General features: G+C 35.8%; 2 protein-coding genes across 2 annotated transcripts in view; both read left to right on the top strand.

Annotated features, from left to right (window-relative positions):
* Positions 1 to 6,410, top strand: part of LOC107715898 (collagen alpha-2(IV) chain-like) — a 33,614-nt gene extending 27,204 nt beyond the window's left edge. Inside the window, exons 3-8 of the mRNA XM_016522153.1 lie at positions 4,487 to 4,621; positions 5,427 to 5,471; positions 5,763 to 5,879; positions 5,992 to 6,060; positions 6,214 to 6,249; positions 6,348 to 6,410. Coding sequence (XP_016377639.1) covers positions 4,487 to 4,621; positions 5,427 to 5,471; positions 5,763 to 5,879; positions 5,992 to 6,060; positions 6,214 to 6,249; positions 6,348 to 6,410 — 465 coding nt within the window. The remainder of the gene's footprint in view (positions 1 to 4,486; positions 4,622 to 5,426; positions 5,472 to 5,762; positions 5,880 to 5,991; positions 6,061 to 6,213; positions 6,250 to 6,347) is intronic.
* Positions 6,411 to 7,011: 601 nt separating this feature from the next.
* LOC107715897 (collagen alpha-2(IV) chain-like) overlaps positions 7,012 to 16,377 on the top strand; it is an 18,162-nt gene continuing 8,796 nt past the window's right edge. The window contains exons 1-15 of the mRNA XM_016522152.1: positions 7,012 to 7,042; positions 7,135 to 7,203; positions 7,293 to 7,337; positions 7,642 to 7,695; positions 7,906 to 7,941; positions 8,036 to 8,080; positions 8,181 to 8,232; positions 8,380 to 8,490; positions 9,663 to 9,809; positions 11,669 to 11,740; positions 12,001 to 12,149; positions 13,768 to 13,840; positions 13,920 to 14,026; positions 14,157 to 14,340; positions 14,751 to 14,792. Of these exons, the coding sequence (XP_016377638.1) occupies positions 7,028 to 7,042; positions 7,135 to 7,203; positions 7,293 to 7,337; positions 7,642 to 7,695; positions 7,906 to 7,941; positions 8,036 to 8,080; positions 8,181 to 8,232; positions 8,380 to 8,490; positions 9,663 to 9,809; positions 11,669 to 11,740; positions 12,001 to 12,149; positions 13,768 to 13,840; positions 13,920 to 14,026; positions 14,157 to 14,340; positions 14,751 to 14,792 (1,201 nt within the window). The 5' untranslated portion in view covers positions 7,012 to 7,027. The remainder of the gene's footprint in view (positions 7,043 to 7,134; positions 7,204 to 7,292; positions 7,338 to 7,641; positions 7,696 to 7,905; positions 7,942 to 8,035; positions 8,081 to 8,180; positions 8,233 to 8,379; positions 8,491 to 9,662; positions 9,810 to 11,668; positions 11,741 to 12,000; positions 12,150 to 13,767; positions 13,841 to 13,919; positions 14,027 to 14,156; positions 14,341 to 14,750; positions 14,793 to 16,377) is intronic.

Genomic DNA, 16,377 nt, shown 5'->3' with positions numbered 1-16,377 from the left:
TATATATATATATATATATATCTTTTCTTTCATCTTTCTCTGACTAGCTTGTACTTATTTGAACAATGCTTGAAACTTGGTATGACGAGCACTTCCTGTGGCTATTTGCCTCTTTAAGATGAATCGCTTGATGTATTCCCCAGTTGTAAGTCGCTTTGGATAAAAGCGTCTGCTAAATTAATAAATGTAAATGTAAATGTTCTCTAGAGCACAGCAGGTTGGTTTTATCCTGTTGAGCAGAACAGAAAATATGAGTCAAGAAATCAGGAAGACACATAGCAGAGGACAGGACATGGGATGGCCAGCAGGGAATTGGCCTGGTCACTTGTGATGGCCCAGGAAATAACAAATCTCATGTATTTGATCTTTGTTACCTTAAAGGCTGCAGGAAAGTGATCATTTTGCATGTGTGGAAAAATGGGAGGAAGAAAATCTGTAAGACAGCCGGACAGTGGCCATGGAGTAACATTATATTTAGTAAACTTTGTTATATTTTCAATGGCTGTGACTTGTGTATAGACTAAACCCAGATACGGTAATGCTTAATTTTGCCAAAAACTACCAACAGATAATGTATTCACACACAGAGCATATCAAGGATATGTTGGGGTAAAAGCATGCACTGGAGGGCATCACACAGGATGTTTGTATTTACTTTCAAAAATAACGTGATTTTCTGGGTCTTTGCTAGATTGTTGCTAGGCATTTGCTAAGGAAATTTGGGTGATTACTAAAATGTTGCTACTACATGTCAAAACAAACCATATACTGTAAGGTAATTCATATTTAATGGGCCATATATTTGGTGTATTTTGGAAATGTACATAATATATTTGGCAGAAGGGGCGAGGGTACTTGTGGCTTTTGAGAAAGGAGAGATTTGCTGGATAATACAACTGCTGAATAATGAGCAGTTTAAATCACTATGGCCTATTCCATGCCTCTGTATTCATACATTGTTTTGGAAAATACGTAATTTTTAAGTTAATTTGTGACATTGATCATGTCACTCGTATATATGATTTGATGTTCAATCTGCTCACATATCAACATTCTAAAATCATACTGGAAAGCCTGATCATCATTTCTGGAGTTGTGGAGGCTCAGTAGACATTCAACAGTATCTGTTTTAGTTGATTTATCAGTTAAGTTTTTTTCCATGGAATTGAGACGTTCCTCACGCCCCATTTCCATGGTAATAAGCTGCATAGTCAAGATTTTTTTTAAATGCTCTCTGGAGTTTTAAAGAAACTATGAATTGTTTGCAATATATTATGTCTAATTTCCTGAGAGATGTCTTATGTTTCTAGAACCACTTATTGTTTTTTTTTGTTTTTTTTCCCTAACATGGGAAATATCAACTGCATTTATTGGAATGTTTACTGTGGAATAATGCAGTGCAGTTTCATTTACTATTTTATACAGTGTTGTGTAATATTCAGTAAACATCTTCAAACTAGCTCAGCTTAAACGGTAGCCAGAACCTTATCTGTGAAGTCAGGTCAAAATACTTGACTTCCAGAGCTACAAAACACATCACGCACATGGTTCACCTTTGTTTGACTTATGAGGACCTTAAGACCTCTATGTTTCACCCGACCCTCTTCATAAAAACCTAAAACTACAAGTTTTGTTCTTGGCTGTAATCTGGCACCTTAGCTTTTAGTTAATCACTTTTGGACCTGTACTCTCCATCTGTCTGAATAGGCGTAATTTATGGATGAACAGGTGGGACATGTCCCAGCCACTTTTTGAAAGCTCTTCAGCTCCTCTGTTAAAAATGGCTTGCGTTACATGTGTTTCTCAGAGTTGGTGAACAAATATCATAATTATGCCTCTCATAACCCAGATGCCTCTCTTAACCTGGGATGTTGTTTTACGCTTTGTTGACGTAGATGTGCTCTGTGTGAATGGCATCCAGTACATAGTACTTTCTTTGATCAGATGGAGTGCATCCTTCATGTAATTCTCCTTCACTCTTAACAGGATCTCAGATCAGTTGGCTGACTGTGGATTAGGGGCAGGGGGTTTAAGTGTGCACTAGATAGCAGGGCGCCTGTTTATCAATCTGTCCCATCATGGTAGAACTCGGTTTGTTCACTGGATTTAAGTTCTTACCATGCAAATCTCTAGACATAAACACAAACACAAGCTTGTTTCATTGTCCTTTTCCATTAGAAACGGCACTGAGAAGTTTCATTTGATCAGCATTAGTTGCTTTTGGTTATGAAGCAAACAGATCCACAGATCCACACAAAAGGGCAGAATTTCTAATATCACAAGTACAACATGTACAAATGGCTTTTGTGTATATAGTTAGAAGATTTGAGTACATGTTGCTTTTGGTTATGAAGCAAACAGATCCACAGATCCACACAAAAGGGCAGAATTCATAACACACATCTAATATCACAAGTACAACAAGTACAAATGGCTTTTGTGTATATAGTTAGAAGATTTGAGTACACCAGGCAGATGTTTGAATGATGCATGTTTTGGCTCATCAGTGAGTTCAGATCAAGTCAAGGAACAGCAAATAATTAAACCTAAAAAACTTAGCACGTTTACTTTACAACTTGTCATACACTTAAAATATATGTGCAATGTGGTAATGAGAGCACTGGATGGCGCTATAGAGCTTTAAAAAATTGTTAGCAGAGTCTGCCATCTAGTGGTCTTGTTTTAAAATGTAAAAAATGTCTGGATTATGTTGAATATACTATATACTAAATGTAATATTCTAGTTTAGTGCCTGCTCAGAAGTGTGCAGTGTACACTGTATACTGCATACTATTAAAAGTAGGCGTAATCAAATCCATTATGCAACAAATGTAGTAGGTTATGCCAGGTGTTGCATGTATACAACAAATGCATACAGTACTTTGCACAATGTATATTGAATAAAAATCAAGAGAAGTGTGGTAGTTAGCTATGACATGAATAAAAAATAATATGTTTTATAGTCAGTAGTTTACAGTCATAAACTAGTTAATGTTTGACATAATAGATGTTTTGGTACGTGCATTGATATTATAAACTTGTATATACTTATAATATAATATTTTATAATATAATAGGTTTATTATAGCAGTGTTAATATTATTAACATTGCATCGCAGGTTTAATATTTCTGTGCACTTCACAATGAAATTCACTGCTATAATTATTCACCTTAATCTTTACTAAAAAAATAATGAGTAGGTGACATTTCAGGTAATGTTTCAGTAAATAGTGCATTACTTAATAGTTTCACTTATTGCACTTTATTCAGTATTTTTTTTTAAATCAGGTAAACCTGTTAAATAAAAATAATAATAATAATAAATAAATAAATAAATGACACAAGCTATGATCACTCAGTGAGCTGCTTCTTTGTGGTCTATAAGTGTAAACTTCAGTCTACATTTATAGAGGATGTAAAAAATGTCTGGATTATGTTGAATATACTATATACTAAATGTAATATTCTAGTTTAGTGCCTGCTCAGAAGTGTGCAGTGTACACTGTATACTGCATACTATTAAAAGTAGGCGTAATCAAATCCATTATGCAACAAATGTAGTAGGTTATGCCAGGTGTTGCATGTATACAACAAATGCATACAGTACTTTGCACAATGTATATTGAATAAAAATCAAGAGAAGTGTGGTAGTTAGCTATGACATGAATAAAAAATAATATGTTTTATAGTCAGTAGTTTACAGTCATAAACTAGTTAATGTTTGACATAATAGATGTTTTGGTACGTGCATTGATATTATAAACTTGTATATACTTATAATATAATATTTTATAATATAATAGGTTTATTATAGCAGTGTTAATATTATTAACATTGCATCGCAGGTTTAATATTTCTGTGCACTTCACAATGAAATTCACTGCTATAATTATTCACCTTAATCTTTACTAAAAAAATTATGAGTAGGTGACATTTCAGGTAATGTTTCAGTAAATAGTGCATTACTTAATAGTTTCACTTATTACACTTTATTCAGTATTTTTTTTTAAATCAGGTAAGCCTGTTAAATAAAAATAATAATAATAATAAATAAATAAATAAATGACACAAGCTATGATCACTCAGTGAGCTGCTTCTTTGTGGTCTATAAGTGTAAACTTCAGTCTACATTTATAGAGGTGTCCATATTATTATTTTTTCTATCATGTAAAGGGGTGTCAAATTCAGTTCCTGGATGGCCACTGTCCTGCAGAGTTTAGCTTCAACCTTAATTAAACACATCTGAACCAGCTAATCAATCAATCTTCAGGATTACTAGAAACTTCCAGGCAAGTGTTTTGGAGCTGGTTGGAGCTAAACTCTGCACAACAGTTGTCCTCCAGGACCAGAGTTTAACACATGTGTATTATAACTTGTGTATTTTATGTTCCTCGTGATTGATGACTGTAAATGCACTGACTTTTATCTTATACAAATCTGTAAGTCATTTAAACTAATTTGTAAATTTCTGTATGTGAACTGCAGGGATTGCCTGGACCCCTTGGTCCCCAGGGGCCCACAGGCCCTAACGGTCGACCGGGAGACCCTGGTCTCCAGGGTCCTAAAGGAGAGAAAGGAGACCATGGTAGAGGAGGCATTATGGGTCCAAAAGGAAGTGTGGTGAGTCTCTCTGTCTTGCTCTCCACTTCTGCTATTATGTAAAAACTTAAAACAATAGGTTTAGATGGAATTTAAGCTGCCTTTTCATTATCTCCAGTAGGCTTGCCAATACCGGTATTACCGGTGTTGACACACGTCGATTAACCGGTGGGAAAATGTCCTCACCGTCACAACCCTAATCTCCAGCATTTAGGTATGATTGACAAGCTTTTCGCTTTCTAATGGCAGTTGCATTGAAATTTCAGATCGTAGTGAAGCAACTGTTACCTTATGCTTATTCACCTTGATAAAATGAATGAATAATGAATATTTGAATTATATATCCACACAAATTAAACGACCACCGATAAGTTTGAAAGAAAAGCATAGGAGGTTTTATAAGGCTAATCAATGTAAATAATGTAATAATTATAAAATATATATTTCAGACATAATTACTCATAACCGTGCGTTTTACAGAAATGAAAAAGTGTTATGAGAATAACATTTTAGTCCAAAAATTGGTCATTTTTACCTTATATTCTTAGTGTTGATTAGATTATATAACTAACTGTATTTGATTAGATTCAGTATGATGGTCGCATAAGGTCTAGCCGCAAAAGTTTAAATAGTTCAGTAGCAGAAATAATATTCACAATGTCTCAGTGATACTGTACATGACTTTTCTAGGTTTAGCCATTATTTGCCTCATTGTACTATATAATTATCTTTAAAACAATCTCAGGAGTAGTTCTGAGAGTAGGTTAAAGAGTAAAACTTTACATGAAATTAGATGAAATGCTATTGTGTTTGTGGCTTTCTTTAGGGAGTGGAGGGTGTTCCAGGGTTTAATGGAGCAGATGGAGTTCCGGTGAGTGTCATTTTGTTTATATCCACAGTATTATGTTTAACGCTGTCATTAGGCATAAATAAAGCAGAGTTTTACAAGATGGCAACAAGAGAAATGTGATAAAAGATACCAAAGTTTAATAAATAGCTACATTTATTAAAACTAATCATTGGAATAAACAAACCTACCGTCCAGTAATCTAGTTCAAATACCATAAATACCTTTCCTTAGTTTTGGATTTTTTACCTAGTATTACCACTGAAGGTAAAACAGAATATGTTGGTCAAGTCTTTGTTTCTGATCTCTCATCAGGGCCATCCTGGGCCGTCTGGGCCTCGTGGAAAACCAGGAGCTGATGGTTGTAACGGAACCCGGGGAGAATCAGGAACACCAGGCCTTCCAGGATTCGATGGTGGACCTGGAATATCAGTACGAGTGTTCATTTATGCATAGCTCATCTAACCCATAATGCTTTTATTTTCTCTCTTTCAATCAATTTGTCTCTGTGTACTTGCCTATCTCTAAATGTAATATTCTCTAGGGCCGGCCAGGAATGAAGGGAGAGAAGGGTGACCCTTTGGATCTGTGGGTCTATATGGAAAGATTCAGGGTAAGGGGAACTAAACGTTTCACCAGAGGATACGAAACCAGAAACCAGTTTTAGTTTACCTTAACCTTTATTATGTTTACATTTACTATAAATTGAGGAAATGCATTTGATTTAGTTTTAAAAAATGTATCATAATTCTATGACATATTACAGGGAGATCCAGGACCACCAGGTTTTCCAGGATTTGCTGTAAGTTTGATTTTTATAATTTGTCTTGTGACAGAACTGAAACTGAATCATCAGGGATGAAAAGGTGTTTTCTAAAATATTTCATTGCACCCTTACAGGGACCAACTGGTAACCCAGGGTACAGAGGAACGCCAGGATTACAAGGTCCTTGGGTGAGTTAGTGACACACACAATAAAATTACTGGTATGATAAAAGTTATTATTATAATTATAATTAGGGATGTTATAATTAGGGCTGTCAATGTAAGTTGTCAATTTGGTGCGATTATTTATGTAAAAAATAATGTGTTAAAATTGTTAACACACTTAACACACCCTGCTCCAGCCCAGACCTGTACATCATCTTACATTACATGCAGTTACTGATAAACATGATGCAGGACGACGACTGTGTGATGCAGCATATAGAATGCAGTTATATGCCCCTAAAATTCAGGATACAAGGGCAAAAAATTGTTTTTTTGTCTTATATTTATATCATATGGTAAAGTTCAGTAATATCACAAAAAGAGAGTGTTATTTTCCCGAATATCTAAACAATTTCAATAAAAAAAGGTAATATTGTGTTGAATTTTAAAGAGCAGGTCATATGGTATTTTAAAGTGTCCTAATATTGTGTTGGAGTCCCCTACAACAGGTTTAAATGCATCTAAGGTCAGAAAACATTGTAATTTTATCAGATGTTTTATGACAGCATACTTTTGGTAAATAAACATCTTCCATTTGATGTTAATGTGTTGTCTTTGTACAGGGTGAAAGCAGTAAAAAAATAAAAGGAATGAAAGGAGAATTGGTGAGACACATTTTTAGTGTCTTATATCAGACTAATATCACGGTCTATAATCTGCACTGTTAACCAATATGAATTTTATATCCGTACTACAGGGGGAGATTGGAGAGCCAGGCCCACCTGGACCTTACTCACAAATCCGTACAATCCCTTCAGAATCGCAGGCAAGAAGAACATGAGTTTATGAGAATATTACAAGGGGAGCAAATGATCTGTCTACTGTAATTTTCATCTCTCTCATTTGTTTTAACAGGGTGACAAAGGCTTGAAAGGTTATAAAGGTGAACCAGGAGATTTGGTAGGTGGCTTTTTTTGAACCCAAAAATTTATTTTAGGAATGACAACCCAGTCTTACAGTGGGTTCAGAATAGCTGGATCACACACAAAAAAATTTTTTTTTGTTTTTTGCATAATTTTGGTCTGATTTTAATGGTCATATAAAATATGTTATTGAAATGTAATCCTGAGTTTTGCAGATGGCCTTTCCTCATTCAAGTCGATAAGAGTCAATCGAAAATAGCTGGCAGTGTCGCCACTGAGTGAACCTACAGGGACTTCGGCAGTATCTTGATAATAATATTTTGTATTTTAAATTATTTCAGGGGTATTTATCTACCAAAGGAGAGACTGGTGTGTCAGGGTTTCCAGGACAACGGGTATGATTGATTAAGAGCTGAAATCTCTTTTTCTCTCTCTTTTCAAAAAAGCAAAAAAACAATCACAATGTATGAACCAGCTCTTCAACAGGCACATCAGAGAATGGACATCTACCATTTTTGCTTTTTTTCTAATCTGAAAGTTTTTGGATATGCACACATATTTCAAATTTTTATCTAAAATATTTAACCAATTCATATTAATTACAGGGTAACCCAGGACGAAATGGCTTGCCAGGACCAAGGGTAAATCATTTTGATAATTTTCCCAACAGTGCATTGGCATTTGTGCATTTGCGTGGACTTAAGCATTTCTTAAAGTCTCTCTCCATTCCTACAGGGAGAGATTGGACTTCCAGGTTTCCCAGGAAATTCTGGCCACAAAGTATGAATTTATTTCTGGTTTAGTGCTGGTTTAGCATGTCATACCTTACCATTCAATCTGCATCAAACGTTGTATGACCTAAATGCATATCATTCAACAGGGAGACAGAGGAGAACCTGGAGAGCTCATAGATCCTTTTGATGATACTGGAGGTACTAAAAATAATGCGAAAAAGATTATAAAGATTATTACTGTTTAATATCTGCTGTTTTAGTAGTCCTAATCCAACTTTCAATAAACAGTCCAGTTTCTTAATTTTTTTATTACTTTGCTTCCGTCCGTTTCTCTTGCTTATATAGTGGGTTCTCCAGGACCTCCGGGAGAGCGTGGCCCAATTGGAAATTATGGTCCTAAGGGTGTTAAAGGACTGCTGGGTCCCCCAGGCCCCCCTCCCACTGAACAACAATCAGGTATTTTTCAATCTAAAATGGAAATTCTGTCATTATCTGATGGTGCGAACTTGTATGTCTTCTGTCTGTTAAAACACACAAGGAGAAGTTTAGATGAGAAATGCTGCTCTTTGCCATGCTTTGCATTCAACGAAACAGCTTGGATATCATTCCCATTGTGAGACAAATAACCCAAAATTATAAATACTATACACTGAAAAAGTTTTGCCCTCTGTCATAACTCTCAATTTGATTCTCACTTATGTTGTCAGAAATATAGATTTTTCAGATTCAGAATATTTAAAATTACTTCAATACTCAATTTCCACAGTAACGTTACACCAGTAACAGCTGCAACTCCGAAAGTGAGCTGATAAACAATGCTAAAATGTTTATTTTAATTAAAAAGTATATAAACCATTGCATGTTTCAGAGAATATATAGCTCACGTTCTGGCATTTTCATTTTCACAACTCGGTTCACAGTAAATGTAGTGAACTCTCTTCATGTGTTGTGAGTTTAACATGCATGTGGGAATGCAATGTGTGCCAGTTATACTTTTTCATGTTTGCATAATTTCCAACAGCAGAATTTTAGTTCATAATTTAATTTTGACCATAGTCAAAGTATTTTCTTAACTTACTGCCCTTAATCTTTTGCCAGTTTTTCCCTGTGGTATTGAAAATGGTATTGAATATTGATGTCTTTTAAGTTATCATATCGAAGTTAGAAATTATAGTATCTTGATAACACTAGTTCACACTAAGGAGTAGTCAAACTTGCTGTATCACGATAAGTGACATGGCACACAAGGCCAATAGCAATTCATCGACATCAAAGGCCAAACTCATCTTTTTGACGGGTTTCAGATGAAAACTTTAGAAGATTTTTATAGCACATGAGTCGTATGGACTTCTTTTATGGTACTTTTATGATGCTTCTTCTGACGTTTTTGGAGCTTGACAGCCCGTGGTCTCTGTATACCTTTTTTGTATTGGAAAAAACAGTGTAAACACCTTCTTTTGTTCATCCACAGAAGAAGGAATGTCATATGGGGTTGGCATTAATAATATAATCATAACATTTTTGAATGAACTTTTTAACAATTTTTAACACATTTTCAAATACATATGGGCTTAGACATTACTTTAACCAAACTCTGTCATTGATATGATTGGTTCTCTGATCCACAGTGGATTTGTGGGGTCCAGAGGGACCACGGGGTTCAAAGGGAGCCGAAGGTGAAACTGGAGAACCTGGTAATCCTGCCATTGAGCCTGGGCCACCTGGTTCTGATGGACTGCCTGGATTTCGTGGACCACCTGGACCCAAGGGATCATGTAAGTGTGAATTTCCAAACCAGAACAAAACCTGGTGCCATCACTAAATGCCATGCTAATAAAGCATTTTCATATTTATACAATAATATTGTGAAGTAGTATTACAATTTTCAAATGTCATTTATTCCTGTGATGACAAAGCTGATTTTTTGGCATCAATACTCCAGTCTTCAGTGTCACACGATCCTTCAGAAATCATTCTAATATGTGGATTTAGTGCTCAAGAAACATTTCTTATCAGTGTTGAAATCAGATGTACTGCAAAAGCTTTGTAACAATTCAAAACTCGTTATTGTCATTTTTAATCAGTTTAAAGGCACAATATGTACGATTTTTTTGGAGCCACCAACAGGTGAGGAGGGTGTTTTACCTGCTAATATTCTCATCTCAAAATGTCTTTTGCCTGTGGACCAAGGTGTAGTTCATGTCCCTATAGTAAATCTTGGAGACAGGGACCAGTGGCTTAGGGCAAAAACTTTTCTTGGTCACTTGTATATGGTCAGCTTACATCCTCTACAGTCAAAAATCTGGGTGTTATATTAGACAGCAACTTGTCTTTTGAAAAGCATATGTCCCATGTTACAAAGACAGCATTCTTCCATCTTAGAAACATTGCCAAGCTACGGAACATGTTACCTGTTTCTGATGCAGAAAAGCTAGTTCATGCATTCATGACCTCATGATTCAGACTGGACTATTGTAATGCACTGCTAGGATGTTGTCCTGCATTTTCAATAAACAAGCTACAGGTAGTCCAAAATGCAGCGGCTAGAGTCCTTACCAGGTCAAGAAAATATAATCATATTACCCCAATTTTACAGTCTCTGCTTGGGTACTTACATTATCCCAAAAGTTTCGAAGAATGTTTAAATCCAGAGAAATAAGCAATTTTAACTAGTGACACGGACCGTGTCCGTAGTGTCATTGTGTCACCTGCCAATGACGTCATAACCCCTCGATTTCCGGTTTTGTTTTGTAGAAAACATGGAAACACCAAAGACACTTTACATAGTCGTGAGATGCATATGGCAAGAAATCTGTAGATAACAACAAAAGACAATACTTTATTGAACCTTTTCTGATAAGAAGTGTGTGCTGCAAACGCGAGCATTTTTGACGATCGTTTCTGTCCAGTCTGCTCGTTTTATCGTGTTTAACCACAGCTGTCGTCGGTTTTTTTGTCTGGCAGTGGCAGCAGATATGCGATCAAATTTCGAATTTGACGCTGTAAAAACCATTGTCGATTCTGGCACCCAACATCACAACAAGATGATATTTTAAGCTCCTCGTGTAGCCGCATCTGCGCTGGTTTGAATGGGCTGCTTCCAGCTAGCGCTGTGACGTCGGCTGACCCTAGTTAGCTGTGGTTGGCCTGGCCGTGCGTCACTCAGAAAACAACAGGCCAGTCAGAAGAGAGGCTCATGAATATTAGTTAGACAGGCCAAAATCGACCTGTTCTCAGCAGAGCTCCTGAGAGAGGAGCTGTAAAAATATATTGAGATGGTTTTTGGTACTTATACCGCAAATATATATTCTTAAGGACATCAAAACCTAAAATAAAACTCCAGAAAGGTGTAAAATATGTGACCTTTAATAAATCATTAGCTCATCCATGAACATGATTTCTGCCTTAGTCCCGTCGGATTGAATCGGCTGTGGGGATGAAGACGACAACTCCCATGATTCCACACTCAGTCACTGCGTCATCAAACTACGCCTTTGTCTCTTTGTTTATTTTGAATACGCGCCCTCTAGCGGCGAAAATTACATATTGTGCCTTTAAGGCATCCTCTCTGAATAGAGACTTTGATACTGAATACTACAAAGAAGTATTAAAGATTATTAATGTCTTGATACAGTGGAAGAATTCTTCAAAGGCGCACCAGGACCACGTGGACGTCCAGGAAATGCAGGGAAAAAGGGACTAAAGGGTAAGATGAGTGCTGAAGTTAATAAACCGCTGGGGTTATTTGGATGTCATGAAGATAGCATGGTGTTAAAAAAATGAATGAATGAATGAATGAACAAGATAATTTCATGTTGTGCATGATATTGTGGGAACCTTAATTATTTTTAGAGCAGAATAAAGAATTCTTATCTCTTCTCCAGAAACACAGAAGGTGTTTGTTGTTGCTATTTGTTGTCTTTGTTAATCCTGCTATACCGGTGATGATTTTTATTATTTTATCAGGTGACCATGGTCCATGCGATTGCGATGTAAAATCCCCACCTGGTCTTCCGGGTCTTCCTGGTGATGCTGGGGACTTTGGCATGGCAGGCGAGTGGGGTCAGGAGGGTGATCAAGGAGAGACGGGAACCAGAGGTGTGGATGGTGTGCCTGTAAGTAGACATACACCATGTCTTCATGCCTTGTTAAAGAAAAGTTCACCCAAAAATGAAGTTCACCCAAAATTTGTCATTGTTTACTCAACCTCAAGTTGTTCCAAACCTATATTATTTTGTTGGTACTGGTATATTGGTAACCAAACAGTTGACGGTAGCCATTGACTTCCATAGTATGGAACTATGGAAGTCGATGGCTACCAGCAACTGTTTGTTTAATCCGTCCCTCGGGTCATTTTGACCCGGAACTGATTTTCAAAAAAATTCTAAAAATCGTGTGTTGATCATACCGGTCCAAGATTTCTTTACTTTTGTCACACTTGCACCGGGAATACACACAAAAAAATTGAGTGGATTCGAGGAGTTTAAATGGGTGCAATAAAAAAAGTAACAAAAGTGTCCCTCGCGGGTCATTTTGACCCACATAGGAATGAATGGAATTTATGAGAAAACTGCGTTTTTTATTAAATTTGGTTTTTTTATACAAAATCTGAGACAATCCAGTAAAGATTTATACCCAAACGAAGGGCTGAGACTACAGAATATCCCCAATGCAGAAAACACTCACATACACAAACTCACATACACACACACACACACACACATGCACAAACACACACATGGTACACACACTCCCATAGAACACATTATAATATGTTTCATGTTTCTGCTGGGACCTTTTTTTTTTTTTTACAGTTAAATTTGAGTGATGTGGTGGAGACCAATGAGTTTATATCACATTTATATTTTTAAAATATATTATATATTTATTTCATATTTATGAAATTGTATGAATATACATATGTTTAGGTTATAATTCAGTTAGAATTTTAATTTGTTTTTACAAAATATGGATTTTGTAATGTTTCAATATATATTTGAATCCATAAACAACCAAATTGAAGCCTCAAGATTATCTCATTTCTCATGTTTCACTCGTTTTGCTCAGTTAAAAATCTCCATAGGTGAAATTTGTAAGTCTTTTAATCTTTTCCTTGATCTTTTGTAATTAGTTATATACCCGTTTTTGTACCCTGTAGTTTTTTCTTTTTCTTTTTTTTCTTATTATTTATTTTGTTCTACATTGTGACTGCTTTTATCTTTGTCTATATAATGTTCTTAATAAAAAAAGAAAAAAATTAAAAAAAAATCTCCATAGGATTCTATAGGCCCCTCTAGTGGCTGGAACCATAAAATGCAATTTTACGTCATTTTTCCCCACCAGATGGCATCAGAGACACTCAGTGACTCAATTCCGAGGCCATCTGTTGGTTTTTGATAAAACGGGACTGAAATTGTCTTTATTCGTTTTTTTGTTTGTTTGTTTGTTTGTTTTTTGGTGAAATAATGTACAAAAACTGTTTATTTGCTTATATTTTCTTAAAAAATATCCAGAATAAAAGGTAAATATAATAAAAATCACCAAAAAATAATAGAAAAACCTACATAAATATATATATATATATATATATATATATATGGATCAATATAAGATTTCTGGACCAAAAAACAATTAGTGTCATTTTTAGCAGAATTTTTATTTCCTGGGTGAACTATCCCTTTAAGATCACCTGAGATACATGCATTTGCATTGGCAAATTTTTCAATTTTACAGGGTTCCCCTGGTGCAAGAGGATCACCTGGACCCAAAGGCAGAAAAGGAGAGCTGAGATTCGCTACTCAGAAAGGTGCAATAATCTTCCATTTCATGTTGCATACGAGAGTAGATATACATTTTAATATTTTGCCTGCACTTGTGAAATACAGGACAATCTGGTGACCCAGGGGACCCAGGTGCTAGTGGCTTTCCAGGAGTGCAAGGAAGGCATGGGCTTCATGGAAGAGATGGTGAATCAGGTTTTCAAGGACCTCCTGTGAGTCTTTGTCTGATCACTCAAAAACAGCACTAAATAGAAAACTAAATAGATATTGATCAAGTGATGCCAGTTTTAACTAAACTATGCAGTGTAATTCATAATTATCTACATGCTTATTTTCCTTCAGGGAGAAGGTCCCGTAGGTGAGCCTGGAGACAAGGGATACCAAGGTCGGGATGGTCCTCCAGGTCTAATAGGTCAAATAGGACAACGTGGTCAAGTTCTTGGAGCAACTAAAGGTCTAAGGGGCCTTCCTGGAGACGAAGGACAAGTTGGTATTGATGGAAAGCAAGGGTTACCTGGTGTTCCAGGTGTGTAACAGTATTATTTTAACATCATTAATATACTATTATAGTTTTTGTTAATATTCTAATTTTGATGTATTTTTGACGTTCTGTTTTCACATTGATTTTAGTTTTAGTATTTTTGTAGTGTTTTGTCATTTTTAGCATTGTTTATAATGTATGGTTTTATTAATTTAATTTATTAATTTATTTGAGTTATTTTAGTACTTAAAGATAAACTAAGATGAGAAATGTTGCATTGGCGATTAGCTGAAATAAAATAACCTTTATTTTAGTTAACATTTATATCAAGTAAAAAATTGTATGGTTTTAGTTAACAGTGATAACCCTGGTGCTTAAAAATACTGAGATTTATTTTAATCTTATACGCTTATTTTATTCTTTTTATTCATATCTATCTTACATGTGTTTTACAGGAGACTGTAGCCCACAAGGAGGAGATCAGTGGAGTATTCCAGGTAAAGATCTCTCTGCTGTCTTAGTGCTTCAACACATAGCTGTCATTCCACAATATATGGTCAATAACCGTACTTTGGCATTATTAACCAAGTCATCAGATTAAGGTGGCTTGAAAGTTGGCATCTTCTTCTTCTTCTTCTTCTGACACAAAATTTAGTCAGTATCTCCTCCTAGAACTTTAAAGCTACAATCACTGAACTCAGGTGAGACCTTCAGACTGTTCTGAAGTTAGCCGCTATCTTTTCTAACTGATGGTTTTCAAAAAAAAAACTATTCTTACCACCAAAAATCCCATAGACTTTCATTTGGGGGGGGGTTATTAACTGTTTTTGTTTTTTTTATTCAGCTGGTTTTAGCCGAAGTTGGCTGGTTTTTAACTTTTTTTTAATGTATTTATTAGTGCTGTCAAAATTAGCTCGTAAATGCAGGCAATTAATTTTTTCAGTTTAACACATTAAAAATATTTAACGCAGGGGCGGGGCTAGGGTTGGCCACCCCACTCACAACTGCTGCTTCTGTCTCATTTTTCTTGACAAGACCCTTCATTTATTTACACACAGAACGTCTTTACGGCCACATCAAACAGGAGATGCGCACTACAACTTCTCCTCAGTGCCAGGCGTGAGTCAAACGAGCGCAGAAACGGTACTGTGCTCGTAGTGCGTGCTCTTCAATTGCACGCACGAAGGCGCTGGCGCCTATAGCCTATATCATTTCTTATCAAAGCGCGAAAGAAACTACAAGCATGCAATGTAGTAGTTATGTTGCCAGTTAAGTCATGAAGTTACCAAAAAGGCAATTAAATCTGCCTTAAAACGTCTATGTATGTATTTGGTATATGAGTTACATTTGAGAACATATCTCTGAAATGCAGTGATTTTCCAAACTGTCCTGGAGCATCCCAGCACTGTCGCCCTCATCTAACACACTCGATTCAACTCATTAGTAGAGACTTTAAGACTTGAAGTGGGTCAGAATAGATAAAGAGAGATGCGTATCAGATCCGCGTCATGTTCAGCAGCAGCAGCTCTTAAAGGAATAGCAGCCAAAAACCTAATAGCCTAGCTGCTGTGATGTCTGTTAATCAAAGATCAAAAAGAGGAAATCAATTGTAGCTTTAAAGATTCGTCTATATTTGTGACCCTGGACCACAAAACCAGTCATAAGGGTCAATTTTTCGAAATTGAGATTTATACAACTTATGAAAGCTGAATAAATAAGCTTTCCATTGATGGATTGTTTGTTAGGATAGGACAATATTTGGCTGAGATACAACTATTTAAAAATCTGGAATCTCAGGGTGCAAAAAAAAAAAATAAAATATTGAGAAAATTGCCTTTAAAGTTGTCCAAATTAAGTTCTTAGCAATGCATATTACTAATCAAAAATTAAGTTTTGTTATATTTACGGTAGGAAATTTACAACATATCTTCATGGAACATGAATCATGATCTTTACTTAATATCTTAATGATTTTTGGTATAAAAGAAATATTGATCATTTTGACCCATACAATGTATTGTTGGCTATTGCTACAAATATACCCCAGCGACTTAACACTGCTTTTGTGCTCCAGGGTCACAT

Source organism: Sinocyclocheilus rhinocerous, unplaced genomic scaffold (genome assembly GCF_001515625.1).
Source record: "Sinocyclocheilus rhinocerous isolate Xijiao unplaced genomic scaffold, SAMN03320098_v1.1 scaffold600, whole genome shotgun sequence".
NCBI lineage: Eukaryota > Metazoa > Chordata > Actinopteri > Cypriniformes > Cyprinidae > Sinocyclocheilus > Sinocyclocheilus rhinocerous.
This window is presented reverse-complemented; position numbering and strand designations above follow the sequence as displayed.